The 13,768-nt window shown below is 39.5% G+C and overlaps 1 protein-coding gene across 2 annotated transcripts; it reads right to left on the reverse strand.

The window, feature by feature from the left end:
- Positions 1-1,120: 1,120 nt before the first annotated feature.
- On the reverse strand, positions 1,121-13,298 carry ccnt2a (cyclin T2a). Of its 2 annotated transcripts, XM_088353101.1 has the most exons (10): positions 13,122-13,298; positions 9,840-9,921; positions 9,615-9,743; positions 9,259-9,319; positions 8,091-8,153; positions 6,366-6,411; positions 4,309-4,472; positions 4,161-4,231; positions 2,287-3,472; positions 1,121-2,177 (listed from the first exon to the last, which is right to left on the reverse strand). In XM_088353101.1, the coding sequence occupies exons 1-10, from the start codon at positions 13,274-13,276 to the stop codon at positions 2,104-2,106; spliced, it is 2,031 nt and encodes a 676-aa protein (XP_088209227.1). In that variant the 5' UTR covers positions 13,277-13,298; the 3' UTR covers positions 1,121-2,103. The 2 variants fall into 2 exon arrangements, 1 of the variants encoding a protein (XP_088209227.1); XR_015852729.1 differs by lacking the exons at positions 1,121-2,177; positions 2,287-3,472; positions 4,161-4,231 and having other exon boundaries at positions 4,324-4,472; positions 5,966-6,411.
- Positions 13,299-13,768: the final 470 nt, after the last annotated feature.

The raw sequence follows: 13,768 nt of genomic DNA on the forward strand, positions 1-13,768 counted from the left end.
CGCAGCTTTAACATGTCACATGTGTTTACAAACACGGAAAGGACTCTATAGGTGTTGGGTAATAAGTGAGTTCAATACAGAAGACAAAGAGAAAGTATTGTATGTATAAAAAGCAGAAAAATTAGACAATTTTTTTACATTGATTGCTCCGAAACAGGGTGCATATTGGTCCTGTTATTTTTTTTGTATTTTTTTGTTTTACAGAAGGATCTGCCTGAATTGGTTAATTTTTCCGTAGCATTTTATCTTTTATTCATAGCACTGAAAACTTAAATTTTATTGCTTTGCATTTTCAGATATTTTGTGTTGCTGTTCGACTAAATCAGTTCAGTGCGTAAAAAGCTCTTATTGTTTTGTCCTTTACAATTTTGTTGTGGATCTGTGATTATTTGATGTGTTCTTCAGGGATCACCTGCAAAACACATGAAATGACTAATTCCTAAAAAAAATTGGTGCATAAAGTTATTATTATAGAAAGGTTTCTATATAGAAAAGTTTCATTATTATAGAAAAAATATAATTTAATTAATTAATAATAATAATTAAAAACAAAATCTAAAGACCCGTTTGGTAGCCAATTTTTTAGTAAGCCGAGGCAAAAGAGCTAGTTTTCTAAAATGAGATGTCCTTTTGGGTGCAACCAGTGATGCTTCACGACAACGCCATGACTAGCCACCAGAGCAGAGGTGTCAGCAACATTTCCACGCACTCATATATAAATATAAAATAAAAATAAAATAGAAAACATATTTACTGCGTGGTCTAGAGTCTGGCTGTCAGGAAACATGACAATGGCAACAATGTCAAGCATTTTCAAGCACTCCACCCAAAATTTAAGCATTTTCCTTACCTTGAAAAAATACATTCAAATTCAAGCATTTAAGGCTTTCAAGCACCTGTACAAACCCTGACTATTATATTTTTTTACAATTCGCCTTTATCATCTACACAGTTATATCATTATTGTTATAGTAGCTAATAAAGACTGCTCGTTCACTCACATATCCAACACCAAGCGGCTGCATGACAGTTATCGAACTGATAACCAAGTCTAATGTCCGGTTTTTCTTTTTTTGCTTTCAAATTGACGGGATTGGACAAGAACCAAGTCATAAACTCGTTTGATGGCAAGATTCGGGAACATTTTAATGTTGAATCCTGATGAGACGACAATGGTTGTAAAAATATACCTAATGAATAACGCGAAATGTGTTCTTGTAACCAGAAAGAAAGAAATGAACTAAAACAGCAGGGCGTTTCACAACTGATTATTTTAGTAGTACTGCTGAGTAAATGTTGCTGATGAGTAAAAAGGCTTCAGTGCTTCCTTATTGTGTAGCGCACTTCAGGAAGAGGTTTTGGACTTCCATGGCACACTATAATTGTTCTATCATACAGGTGACTTACAGCTTGGGTCCATATTCTTCCCAGATACATGTTTTTCTTTTTAAATAATTGTTACAATTATACTGTCGCAACGACATTTCGCTCTAAACCTGAGTAGTTACGATATAACCAATGTCTGAACATACAAAAACGTATGCATATCTCACATCTTGTGAATGTTTACACACCTTTCCACTTCCCTTTGATGAAAACTTGAAAATCAAAAAGTACTCGAGAGTAGAAAAGCTAACTTATCGAGGAAATGGAACGACACTTAAAAAAAAATGCATCCGATGCGGCAAGCAATGCCAAAGCAAATTTGAACTCCTCTCCGGTTGATGATTTTCATGCTGCATAAACTTGCATAACTCTGATTTAGGTAGGAAAAGTAATGAGGAGGGGTGCATACTTGTTTTATGGTGCCTTTCGAAGAACATGTAATACTATTTTACCTGAAACGCACACATCCACATACACTATGTGCGCTCGTCGGGATTCTTTTAGGAAGTAGATACCAGCAGTGTTTTGTCGACTGGACTTACGATCACAGCCCGGAGGTCAGAATACAAAAGCGTTCAGTTCTTTTTATCCCTCGTCTCAATCACAGGCTCACATGATCTTTTTCACATTGTTCTGCCTTTCGATAAAGGGTACGCATAATCACCCGTGTTTAACAAGCGGATGCAAAATGTGGGTTATTTCTGGAAGATTCTTGGCTCAGTGTCTCTGGTTTGCCACTTCATGGGGCGACCCGCTAGGAGGGAGGTACTGCTGAGCGCTCCGCAGCCCACCTGAGTGGAAAAACGAGGAGGATGCGGAGGTTAGCCATATAGCGCTGCGAGCTAGGGGATACAAACTGCGGTGCAGGACAGGAGCTGGGAGGAGAAAACGAGGTAGTACCTGGTGCACCAGCGCCACCCTTGTAGAGTTTGCCCGGTTTGGCGCTAGAAGTCGACGAAGTCGAGGGAGGGTTGTGATTGACCTCGGGGTGTGTCCTTTTTCGTGACGAGGATCCGCTATGAGCAAGTCCGATCCCTTCCATCGTTATCAGAGCCGGCGGACCCCGGAAAAGGCCGTCGGGGGCCCCTTGTCCGTTGCCGCTGTGATGATTGGATCTGTTATGGCGGTGATCGCTGCCTCGGTGCGATTTGTCTTTGCTCACCAGGGGGCTGGAATGTTTACTCTTGCTGTTGGCGCCTTCGTCCGACGAACTGTGGCGCTCCGCCGACGAGGAAACTTTGATTTTCATCTTGAACTCCTCTTTGCTTCGGTCCAACTGGGAGCTCCCTCCGGTTGAGGGACTAGCCAGGTGGAGATTAAGCAAACTTTTGTCCCATTTGTCAACCTGATGGCGTTTGTCCTGTCCCGGAGCTTTTTTCTTCATCGGCAAGGCCATGTTGCTGTTACTACTACCTAAATTATGCGTCTGTGAATATTTTCTATGATCAACTTGGCCCAAAGTCTGTGCATAGTTTGAGGAAGACTGATCCCCTCTTGCGTTGTTTTCTGTGAATGCAGTATGCTGCTCCTGTTTGCTTTTTTGTCCAGGAGTAGTAACGTCTAAATTGTGCTTTTCTCTGTATTTGTCCAGTGACATTTTAGAGGCTGAGGAGTGTTGCGAGGCTGCGGGATAAGACAGCAAAGTAGGCGCTTGATGCTTTCCTGCTCCGCTTGCGCCCGATCCTTTCGGTTCCTGTTTGATGTTAAGCTCACTGGTTTTCGCAGTCTTGATTACTAAAGGAGGAAGGGGTAGTGAGGAAGCAGAATTTTGCTCTTGGATAGAGGTGCACAGGGGTTCCTGTTTTATACAGTCAGACGAAAAACTTGTTTGACTCAAGCTTGTTTGTGGCCATTCACTGTGGCTAGGTGGATTGTAATGTCCAGCCAGAGTGTCCAGAGACAAGGGTCCCCCGCCGGACTGTGCAGTAATAGACATGAAAGTCGGACCGGCTTTGGAAAAACTCGAGCGAGTTGCTCCGACGGTAGAGCAGTCAAGTAGGGAATGGTCTTGGAGCATGGATGGTCCGGCGTCAATATCTGTCAGTTGGCTGCCGTCAGATTTGGGTTTTTTTGCAGCTTGGGTTGCCTAAGTTGTAAAGAATAAGTACCCCTTTATCAAGAGCATATGCATATATCCATAACTGTACAGATTAGGAGATGCACCGAATTGAAAATTTGGGGCCAAAACCAAATGCACTAATGTGCACCGACTTGCGGTAGTCGGCGCGGTCTAATGCAACGAGTCACGCTCGCATGTTAGCTTATTATAATAAGAATAGTAAATGAACATCGCCACACATAGCTTAGCCCCAGCATATCAACCTGGCGGACGAAGAATCTGTGTAATACACAAAGTACGTCAATACGAACTGAAACTGCTTCACTTTATATAGTTACTTCTGTAGTGTTAACATGTCACCATTAGACAAAGTCCGGTTGGTGGCTCACAAAAACTTGAAAGCAGATGGAACACATGAACTTTTGAGAAAATGAACTCCCCTTTTGAGTGCCTTCTTCATCTCCTTCATTGTCAAGTACAAAATGAAAAAAGACAGCTTTGTATGGCTCGCATCACTTTGCGCACTTCACAAGATCGTTCTTTCTGAAACCCTTTAGTTATTTTTAGTGCAAACCGTTTCAGTGCATCCCAAGTACCGATGTGACACCATCAGCTACTAAATGAGTCAAACGCATTATAAGTACTTTAAGCCTGAGATAGAAAAGAACTAAAAGAGATAACATGAATCGATGTGAAAAAAAACAAATTGTCTTACTCTCCAGTTGCGTATTCTCTTTAACCGACTGGGAGTCTTTTCCAAAATCTGCAGAAACTCATGCGTTAACTCTGTAAAACACAAGAACGTTGCAATAAATAACACTGATCCCTAAATGAGATTTGAATGCATCTGGGCATCGTCTTACCATCAAGCAGCTCAAGCGTAACGGAGCTGTCCACATACACCCACCAGTGCTTCCCATCGGTGGACACTGGTATCTCCCAGTTGGACCACTTGCAAGCCAGGTGAATACACACGCAAGCGATCACTGTGGGCTTGTACTGTAGGCAGAATGTCGTGAGATGGAGACTAAGTGTGTGAATTGCGGTGTTCCAGCCAAGGTCAGGCGGGGTTCCACATGTGAACAGAAAAAGGAGGACAGAAGGCGCAAATTGTTTTAATTCCTTGTTCCAACAATTGCGAGAAAAACTGTAAAGTTGTGAGCCTGATGAGTTCAGGGTAAATTCAACAAATTTCAAGAATAGAATACTGATGGCTACAATGCCTAAATCAGGGGTCACTAACAGGGTGAGTAGCTAGCAGATTCTTTATTAAAAAAAAAAAACAAAAACAGCTCAACAGTCATGGGTCTGTGTGATTTTCTAGGTAATTTGATTTGCGAAATCTTTCCCATGATCAGTGTCTAAATACATAATCAATTCTCCACGAATTATTTCATATCAGCGTATAATTTATATGTTTATCACTCAGTGTCCCAGTACGAGGCATGTTTTAGTGGTTGACTGAACCCATTGTGATCATATTTCTAATAATTACAACCTGGTAATAACTTGGTAATGACATAGTAATAACATAAGATGGATGGTGGCGCGCATGGACGCAGCAGCTCACAGCTCTTCAGCTTATTTTCTTTTCATCACCGTTCGCTAGTCTATTTTGCCTTCTTTTCTGGACACGTGCATGGCCAATAATACCGATATTCGGAAGGAACAACCAAATTTGGGGTCCTCATGTTGAGGTTTTTGGGAGTTTTTCCTTGCCCTCATGTAGCTTTTAGATCAGGGGATGGTGTCATAATAGTCTGTGGTTTGCAATAATCTGTGGTCTGTGCAGCCCTATGAGACTTTGTGATTAAGGGCTATACAAATAAACATTACTCGACTTGTACGAGGTAGTCTTTTGCACTCATCAGTAACAAAAAAAGTACCTCTCAGCTTCAAAAGCTTGCTGACCCCTGGGCTAAATCTTGTATGTATTAAATCTATTATCAGTATGTATTCTCAATTTCCAGGGATAAGTTTTATTAATTTCACTGAGTAAAAACTACTGTACATGTATACAAGTAGAGCTAAGTAAAACTATTTATTATTGATATAATTTAATAACATAAAACTTAAGTAAATGGCACATTGTCCACATTCTGGCTAAACAATCACCTCTGAAATGTAGTAAATGCAGGAGCAACCAAAACAAATGTCTGGCATTATGCTTTGTTTTAGGGAAAAACACAAGTACAATCTGACAGAATAAAATATCTTAACATTTGATAGCTTTAAACAACATAAAAAAAATAAATAAAAAGCAACGTTTCAAAAACAAACCCCTTAAGGACCCACTTTCAAATTTATCTTAAATCGTGCTTGAAAACAAATGACTATAATAACACCAAAACATTTCAAAGGTTTTCAAATGTAGACACAAAATTCTATCCTTTGCATGCAGGTCGTTAACGGGTAAGATTAAATTAACATTTAAAAATAATTTCTATATCAGAGCTATAAAAAATGCATTTAAAAGAGAATCATAAAAAGAATTAGAAAAAGTAATTTGGCTGTACTCACCGGAAGAACCTCTATGAGAAATGTTTACGTCTGCGAAATCTTTAGCGGCTATTCAGGCTACCAAAGTGTCTTTTTCGAATTCTGCACTTTTTCGCAACCGAAAAAACGAGTGGCTTGTCAAGCGCACCACTACACTTCGCATCTTGCATTCAACCCATCGGTGCCAACACATGGTCCCTTGTACAATACACCGCACTGCGACTGGGGCGTAACGGTAACGCGGCAAGCCACCGGGCCCCCGTCCCGCTCCCTTTTGCTGGAGGGAGGGGAGCGGGGAGCGCTAGGCGAGCGTCCCAACAACCACCAGTGCAAAGAGGGCCCGTTGGACACTGAAAGGGTACCCTGCATTACAGGAAGCAATGGTGTGCAAAGTGCAACAAAGGAGGGGCAGGATAACAACCTGTTGGTAGCCATGAAATAGGAAGTCTGTGCCAGATCCTTGCTTGCTGTGTGAGACACAAAGACAAATGAGATCACAAAAGAAGAACATTATGATTCAAAACCTACAACTACACAAAAGATCGGACTTTGTGCCGTTTTAATTCTCGAGTTCCAAGTACAGTAGACCCCTGGGTTACGACGTCCTGGGATTACGATATTATCATGTTAGGATGTGAAATACAATGTTTTTGGGACTTATTAAAAGGCGGGTTGCGTCGATGGCGGTGTGCCTAAACATGCAATTTTAAGTTTATTTTATTAAGTTTAAGTTTAATAAGTATGTGTTAACAAGTACGTGGGGGCTACAGTGGCTCGTCTTGGGATCAAGAGATCTCAGTTCAAATCCCGGCTCCTCTGTGTTACATGTCATAGTGCCCTTGGGTAAGACACTGAACCCTTAATACCCCCAATAAGCAGGTTAGCGCCTCACATGGCTGCACGGTCGCTATTGGGAAATGTGAAGCACAATGTAAAGCGCTTTGGGAAGTCTTGACTTGAAAAGCGCTATATAAATGCGGATCATTTCATTTCATAACAATGCCCAACTGAGTTCAAAGACCCCTTGTGCACCTATGTAATTTGTCTATCAGACCTGTTTGGGGCAGAACATATCAGGTTCTAGGAATCGGGGATGGGTAGAGTGCTTGAGAGTGACTTCCGGCTTGTCCCCGCAGGTTTTTTTTCTGTATTTGTAAGTGTGGCATAAGAGTGGTGAAAGTAAGAAAAGGCCTGCTTCAAGTAGAGTCCAAGCCCCTGATTTAAAATCTGACTAGTGTTTACAAAGGAAGACGTACTTCAAAACATATTGTATTGTGTGGCTATGGAAGACTACAAAGGAATACCATACTTATTAGTCATGTTAGTTGTGTTGAAATTTTAGTTTACTGTAAAAGGTTTCATATCGCTTTTAAAGTTTTATTTGAATTCATAAATATTCTATTTTGCATTCTTAAAAAAATCTTACGCCAATTTTTAAGGTTTTACAGCAAATGAATAACGGTATTGATCCTTAATGAAGACTTTGCAAGTCGGCAATGCAATATTGTCTTTTTTGTACTGTATTTGCTATAGATCCCAAGACTTGTGATGCTAAAGGATCAAGCAAAAAGATGATAACAATAGAAACAGAGCTTACGATAAGAAAAAGCATCGTTATCTCTGACAGCCAAATCAACAATTGGGAAAATTAAAAAAAAAAAGAAAACCCCCCAAAAAAGCACTTAGCATCGATATGTGTTCATACCCACCGTAACATTTATGGTATATACAATTTTACGGTTTTTATTAGGGATACTGGGTGAAAGGCAATAAGCCAATGACCATAGGTTCCTATACACCGCCATAAGTTTTCACGATACCCACATCGGAATGGATTAACGTCATATCCCAGGGGTCAGCTGTAGATCACAATTAATACTTCAAGTGGTGCTTCGATTTTAAGTAAAACATCTGACCAGACTGATCTATGATTCTTATCATATGAAGTACTTCCACCCAAAACCTATACCAATAAGATGAATGTCAGTCACGGTCTTGGCTGATTAAGAATTTATGAAGTGTACAATAGTCGAAATTAGTTAAAAATTCTGCGAGTTCGTAAAATCATGAACTCAGGGTTTCACAGGCCTCAACGGCTATTTTACAAAACAGTGTTGCATTAAAAGCCAAAGAAAAAAGCCTCTACCTCGCACTAGCTGGGAACATTTCACCACATCAGTGTGTGGATGATCAATAGTAATTTCAAAGCCTGAAACAAAACACAGGACAGGTGAGTTTAACACAGACAGTTTGGGAGGTGACATGTCATTTTTTCCTCTTTTTTTAGACAGACGGGCGTTTGCAAAAGGGGTATTGAGTTATTTCGATAGTCATCAATTGTAAAAATCTAAAAATCCAATAGTCAAATGATACAGCCAGATTTAAAGGGGATATATTGTGGACAAAATACCCTGTGATAGCTTTGTCAGATTGCTGTTTAGTTGTGTATATTATTTGTAACATCTGATAACTCGGATGGACTTGAACTTTCAGCAACGTTGCATTGAATAAAACATCCTTGGCCAAAAATACATTTTAGCATGACAATTGGTACTTTACGATCATGTGTTTTGTACCAAGTTGGGTCATTACTGTTCATCTTATTAATAAGTAACAGTTGTTTTTTTGTTTTAAATACATGAGACATTCTAATGCTACTTATTCTATTTTCCAGACTATAAGGCATACCTAAGAAACCATTTTTTAAAAAAGAATATTCGAAAATGCAACTTATAGAAACTATGGTTAAAAGTATTTGAATTCATCATTACAGTAAAACGCTACAGTAATCATTAATGTATGAATTTATTTTAGTAGTAAAACCAGATTTCATAATGTGAGTAAGTATCACAATTTTTCAATAATTACTTTCTGATATTTATTGATGCAAGCCAAGCTAATACAGTAGTTTAAATTCTTTCCAACTTTCGAAAATATTTCAAACAGTATTTCATAAGGTGCGAAATTAGTTTTGAAAATACGGTAAATGGAAACGGGCACTGCTTTCAGGAAGCCAGGTATTATGAATCCATCATCTATTCTTTGCAAGGGTTTAGCAGGAAGTTTTCCCAGAAGAAATATGTATTTTAAAGTAAACGTTATCAAGAATTACAATTCCTGCTCAAGCCATTTTGATCACTAGCAGAAAAAATAATGACAAGTCACCATAGACCAATCCATAAAGTCAAGGGTACAGTAGTTAATATTGAGTTGACAAAAATTTTCTACGAGAAAGCCTCAAGTAGAAGACAATATTTATCGTACAATACACAGTGCTCTCTCTCATATCATCCACTCGGGTCACCATTACTTACCAAGCGTCTGCAGCACTATGGATTCAAGTATCACCAGCTCTTGAGCTTGCTGGAGGTATGCCTGAAGTTTGATAGACAGCCATTACATAACAATTGTAATGAGTCTATGACCTCACCTTAAAGCTAAGTTTAAAATGACCAAAGCTGAAACCAGAGAGGCCATTACGCTATCTAACGTAAGTGCGTGTAGCTGTTTGGCCAATGCCATCAGCAAAAAACAAAGTCTGAAAGCGGGGAGTGGCACAGGTTATACATTGGAAAACCGTGGCCAACGAGTGGACTGGAAAGGTGACACGTGGAAAGGAATATGAAAGAAATAACTTCACAACATATTTAAATGAGTTCCTGGAACTTACATTACTTTTGGTGTCTAGAGGAGATTCTTGCGGGTTTAAGCAGGCATGAGCTACTTTGATCACGTATTCCAGTTTTCGGGGCTGCTCTTCCACTTTGGCAGCCAAAAATAGCGTCGTAGGAGATATTGTCTTCAATAGAGGGAGGGGGGGAAAAAAACATTAACAATACAAAATCTGTCCTTCAAATGTAAAAATAGGTGAAATAAACAAAGACAACATACTTACATTTCTATGGAATTTGGTGAATGAGTGGTGCATGTAAAATCTATGCATGTAAACAATTGCTGTATTTATAGTGAGTTGAGAACTGGAATGTGAGTCAAGGAATAGAGTTGCATTGTTGGATCAGTTTTCAGCCCTGATTAAAAACAATGACCAGTTTCACACAGAATTCAAATACTAAAACAGTTTCTTGGCATTAAATCGCCATTATGATGAGCAAAAATTTGTATATGCTACACCTCTGGTTTATTGGTGTCCCCATCTTATGATAATCGTATGTGTTATGTAGAATAGTATTTTTTCTTCAGCCATAAATAACGTCATTTTCTCTACGGTACAACATTAACAACTTGTTATCTTGCAGGCACAAGAAATGACAAATTGCATAGTTTGCAGTGTTTGTGCGTATGATTGTGGAAGTTACATGCCTCACACAACACATTTATTCACTATATTTATTCACTATGAGAACCAAGGCTAGTGATGCTAAAGGGAAAACAATGAAGAGGATAACCATGGAAACAAAGCCTGCGATTACTAAAAAAGAGAAAGAAGGACTTGCTACCCTGGCTATGTTACATGACCGTACCGATTGACAATAGGAAGTAATAAAAATATCGAGGCGATTAAAGCAAGGACATTACAATCCGTGCAAGAGAACGGTTTAAAAATCTGTTACATTTTCAATCTGTTGTCCCTTTTCCCCCTTGCATCAACCTGAGGCGTGTTCAGGAGAGTGATCAGACATGTAGTCTCTTGATAATCGCTTGCCGCGCACTGCTGAACGTTTTGTAATCGCTCACTGTGATTGCCTTACTGATCCAAAATGGCCGACGACAGTACAATGGATTTCGTTCTACAGCTTGCTTTGAGCGAGTTGGCTGATATGAGCGACAGTTCGCATATTGACACAGTTAAGGTTATCCTAAACGCAGTGGAAGGGTCATAGCTGTCTTGCATTGTTCACAAACATTACCAGGCAATGTAAGACGATATATTACATCGCCAACAGCACTCGTCAGGGTGAGATCCTCCATCTTCTGCACTGTCGACGCCATGTTGGAAATCAAAGTAAGCGGTCTTTCTCCCGTGATTACTCGGGCACGCGAGCGCTCAATAATCACTGGCCGTTCAGAAGCTAGCGATAGCTCGCGATAGCAATCACTCACTCTCCTGAACACGCCTCTGATACTCCACTTGACCAAGACAAGTAGTGTCACACCAAGCATGTATTTCATACTTACTATACATTTTTTGTTATGGACACACTAGCTTATTACCTAAGGTTTCTAACATCGATTTGGGAGGTCTTCATTGATTTGAAAAGCGCTATACAAATGCTAATGCTAAATATACCGTATTTTCCGCATTATAAGGCGCACCTAAAAGCCTTTATTTTTTTCAAAAGCTGACCATGCGCCTTATAATACAGTGTGCCTTATTTATGGATCAATATTAAGTTGCAAAGTCTTCCAACTAACTTGCAGCCGCCGACTAGATTTCCCCCCGAACGCCAAGTAGTCCGCGGTGTATGCTGGGATTTATTTACCGGCGTTTCATTGGCTAACCAATGTGTGAATCATCATTTGAATCGATCACTATTGGCTAAAGTTATTCGGAGGTCAAGGGGCGGATCCTTTTTACCATTTACAGGCTAGCATAGGCTTAAACGGCAAAACAAAGCCTGCAATTGTCCGAAAAAGATGAATGTGAATAGCACGTGGTTGACGGCATAGAGAAAGCATTTTTTTACTATTCTGTATTTGTAAATATTTTATTCTCCTGGATTTTATACACTCACGGATATAAGAGGACCATGGCTGCACATTATTATGAACACAACGACTTCGGTGAGCTACTCCGGCTATATATTATCCCTGTATCTTGTTTCAGACTGAACTCGATGTTTCTGTGATAAGCGGTGCAGATAATGGATGGAATGGAGTGTCTATTTTTAAATTAAACTCAATTCCAAGTGTTTATTGCCATATGCACAGTAAAGTCGCAAGCGAAAAAGAAAATAAAAACTTAGGAATGGTTGGCATTTCTTGAATCCCAAGACTTTAACCTTCCAAATGATGCAACGATGCATTTGAGTGACATCGTACGGACACCGCATCCGCACGTGTTCTCTACACGTATTTGCGTCTTTGCAAGCTTTGGGAATGTTAAGGGGGTAATAAGTTTGACTGAACTACCTGACTGTTTTGTCGACGTTCCCATTGTAGCGCCTTATAATCCGGTGCGCCTTATGTATGTCAAATATAGGACCAAAAACTATTTTTTCGGGGTGCGCCCTATAACCCGGTGCGCCTTATAGTGCGAAAAATACGGTAATTCACCCTGGTCACCCTGAAAGGGGGATACCACTTGTGAGGTCCCTTCTCAAGGTTTCTCTTTTTCCTCAAGCTGAGGTTTTTGAGTTGTTCCTTGCCCGCATGTTGGTTTAAGATCAGGTAATTGTTTCATTGTAATCTTGTGCAGTCCTTTGAGACATTTTTGTGATTAAGGGCTACATTAAAAAAATTTGACTTGACAGACCATTTACCTGCTGTGCGGCTATTTTACCTTGCGATCACCACCTCAGCACGGATTCCTGTCGTATCCCAGGGGTCTACTGTACACATAATTGTTAAAAATACTGAAACATATTCTAGTTCTCACTTGATAATCAAGATTGGATGGCGCAGTGTCTTTATTTAGAATCCTACCATATATAGCACATACTGTACATATTTTTATCGAGGCCACCTGTTACCATTACTATAGCCCATAGTATTACGTTTTAGTGGTGCTTCTTGAGCAAAAGTCAGAAACACTATAGACAATTATTCACACATAATGACGATTTTTAGGTCCTATCCACTAGCATAAATTATAAAAGGGAGGGGAACGATACTAGAATAAATTGAATGTAAATGAATTCACATCCAAAGAATGAGGAACTTATATGTATAAAATTATTTTAGTCGACAAGAGATAAAGTTGAAACGGACGCAAACAAGATCTTCGGCCTTCTTATCGAAGCTAAAGCTAGCATGCTATATGGCTAGCATGCTACATGGCTTACACGCTTATTGCTAGCATGGCCGCAATCTATTAGTAGCTAAACACAAGTCCTTGTCGGTTTATCGCGGTAAATATAGAGTACATAATCTACACAAAACGCAATTTATTAATTAATCACCTTTCAACTAACAGTCAAGAGACGCATTACGAGTCAAATAGCATCGTGCTGGAGTTTCCTCGCTCGGCATCGGAAGCAGTTATGTTTTCGAAGGATACACATTGAGCCTCTGGCCCATGTCTTGGATCAGATTCGCCGCTTGTTGCCGGTAAGACAGCTCCCGGTCCGGTTCTACTCCACATCGGCGAGATGGCGTACTTTCAAGCTGTTCCCGGGTGAAAACCCACTTCAGAGATCCCCGGCTCGCCGCCATTGCTTTTCGACAGTCATGGAGAACGCGGATATGACGTAAAGGACAAGCGGAAATGGTAAAAAATAGATTTTTAAACCAGATCGTTAATATTTTTAATGTATTTAAATTTTAAATAAGTTTTAGATACACTAAAAACATCAAGGAATAGTTAGGATTAAAAAACACAAAAACAAAATTGATTGTTTATTTAAGTTTTTAATATTAAATAATATATACAGTACTGTAATTCACATTATGTGTTTAAACTGCCCAGGTTTTATTCATGAGAGGAAAACGCGGATATGACGTAAGGTACAACTGGAAATATTAAAACATAGTTTTTAAACCAAATCGTTATTATTTTTAATACATTTATATTTGAAGGAGTTTTAGATACACTACAGATATCACAAAATAGTTAGGATTAAAAAAAAGTTTTAAACGTTTCATGTAAGTTTTTTATGCTGAATAATATATAATTTACATCATGTTTCAAACTGCCCTGGTTTTGTA

The sequence above is a fragment of the Urocampus carinirostris genome, chromosome 14, assembly GCF_059441175.1.
Source record: "Urocampus carinirostris isolate Australia breed hairy pipefish chromosome 14, RoL_Ucar_1.0, whole genome shotgun sequence".
In the NCBI taxonomy this organism is placed as follows: domain Eukaryota; kingdom Metazoa; phylum Chordata; class Actinopteri; order Syngnathiformes; family Syngnathidae; genus Urocampus; species Urocampus carinirostris.

What these genes read in the sequence shown, in the direction of transcription:
- ccnt2a (XM_088353101.1), bottom strand. Translation starts at nt 13,276, where the DNA reads ATGGCGGCGAGCCGGGGATCTCTGAAGTGGGTTTTCACCCGGGAACAG. An exon ending in TCACCAAATTCCATAGAAAT is followed by an intron (nt 9,744 to 9,839) that starts GTAAGTATGTTG and finishes CCTCTATTGAAG; the next exon opens with ACAATATCTCCTACGACGCT. An exon ending in AGAGAATACGCAACTGGAGA is followed by an intron (nt 3,473 to 4,160) that starts GTAAGACAATTT and finishes TTTACAACTTAG; the next exon opens with GCAACCCAAGCTGCAAAAAA.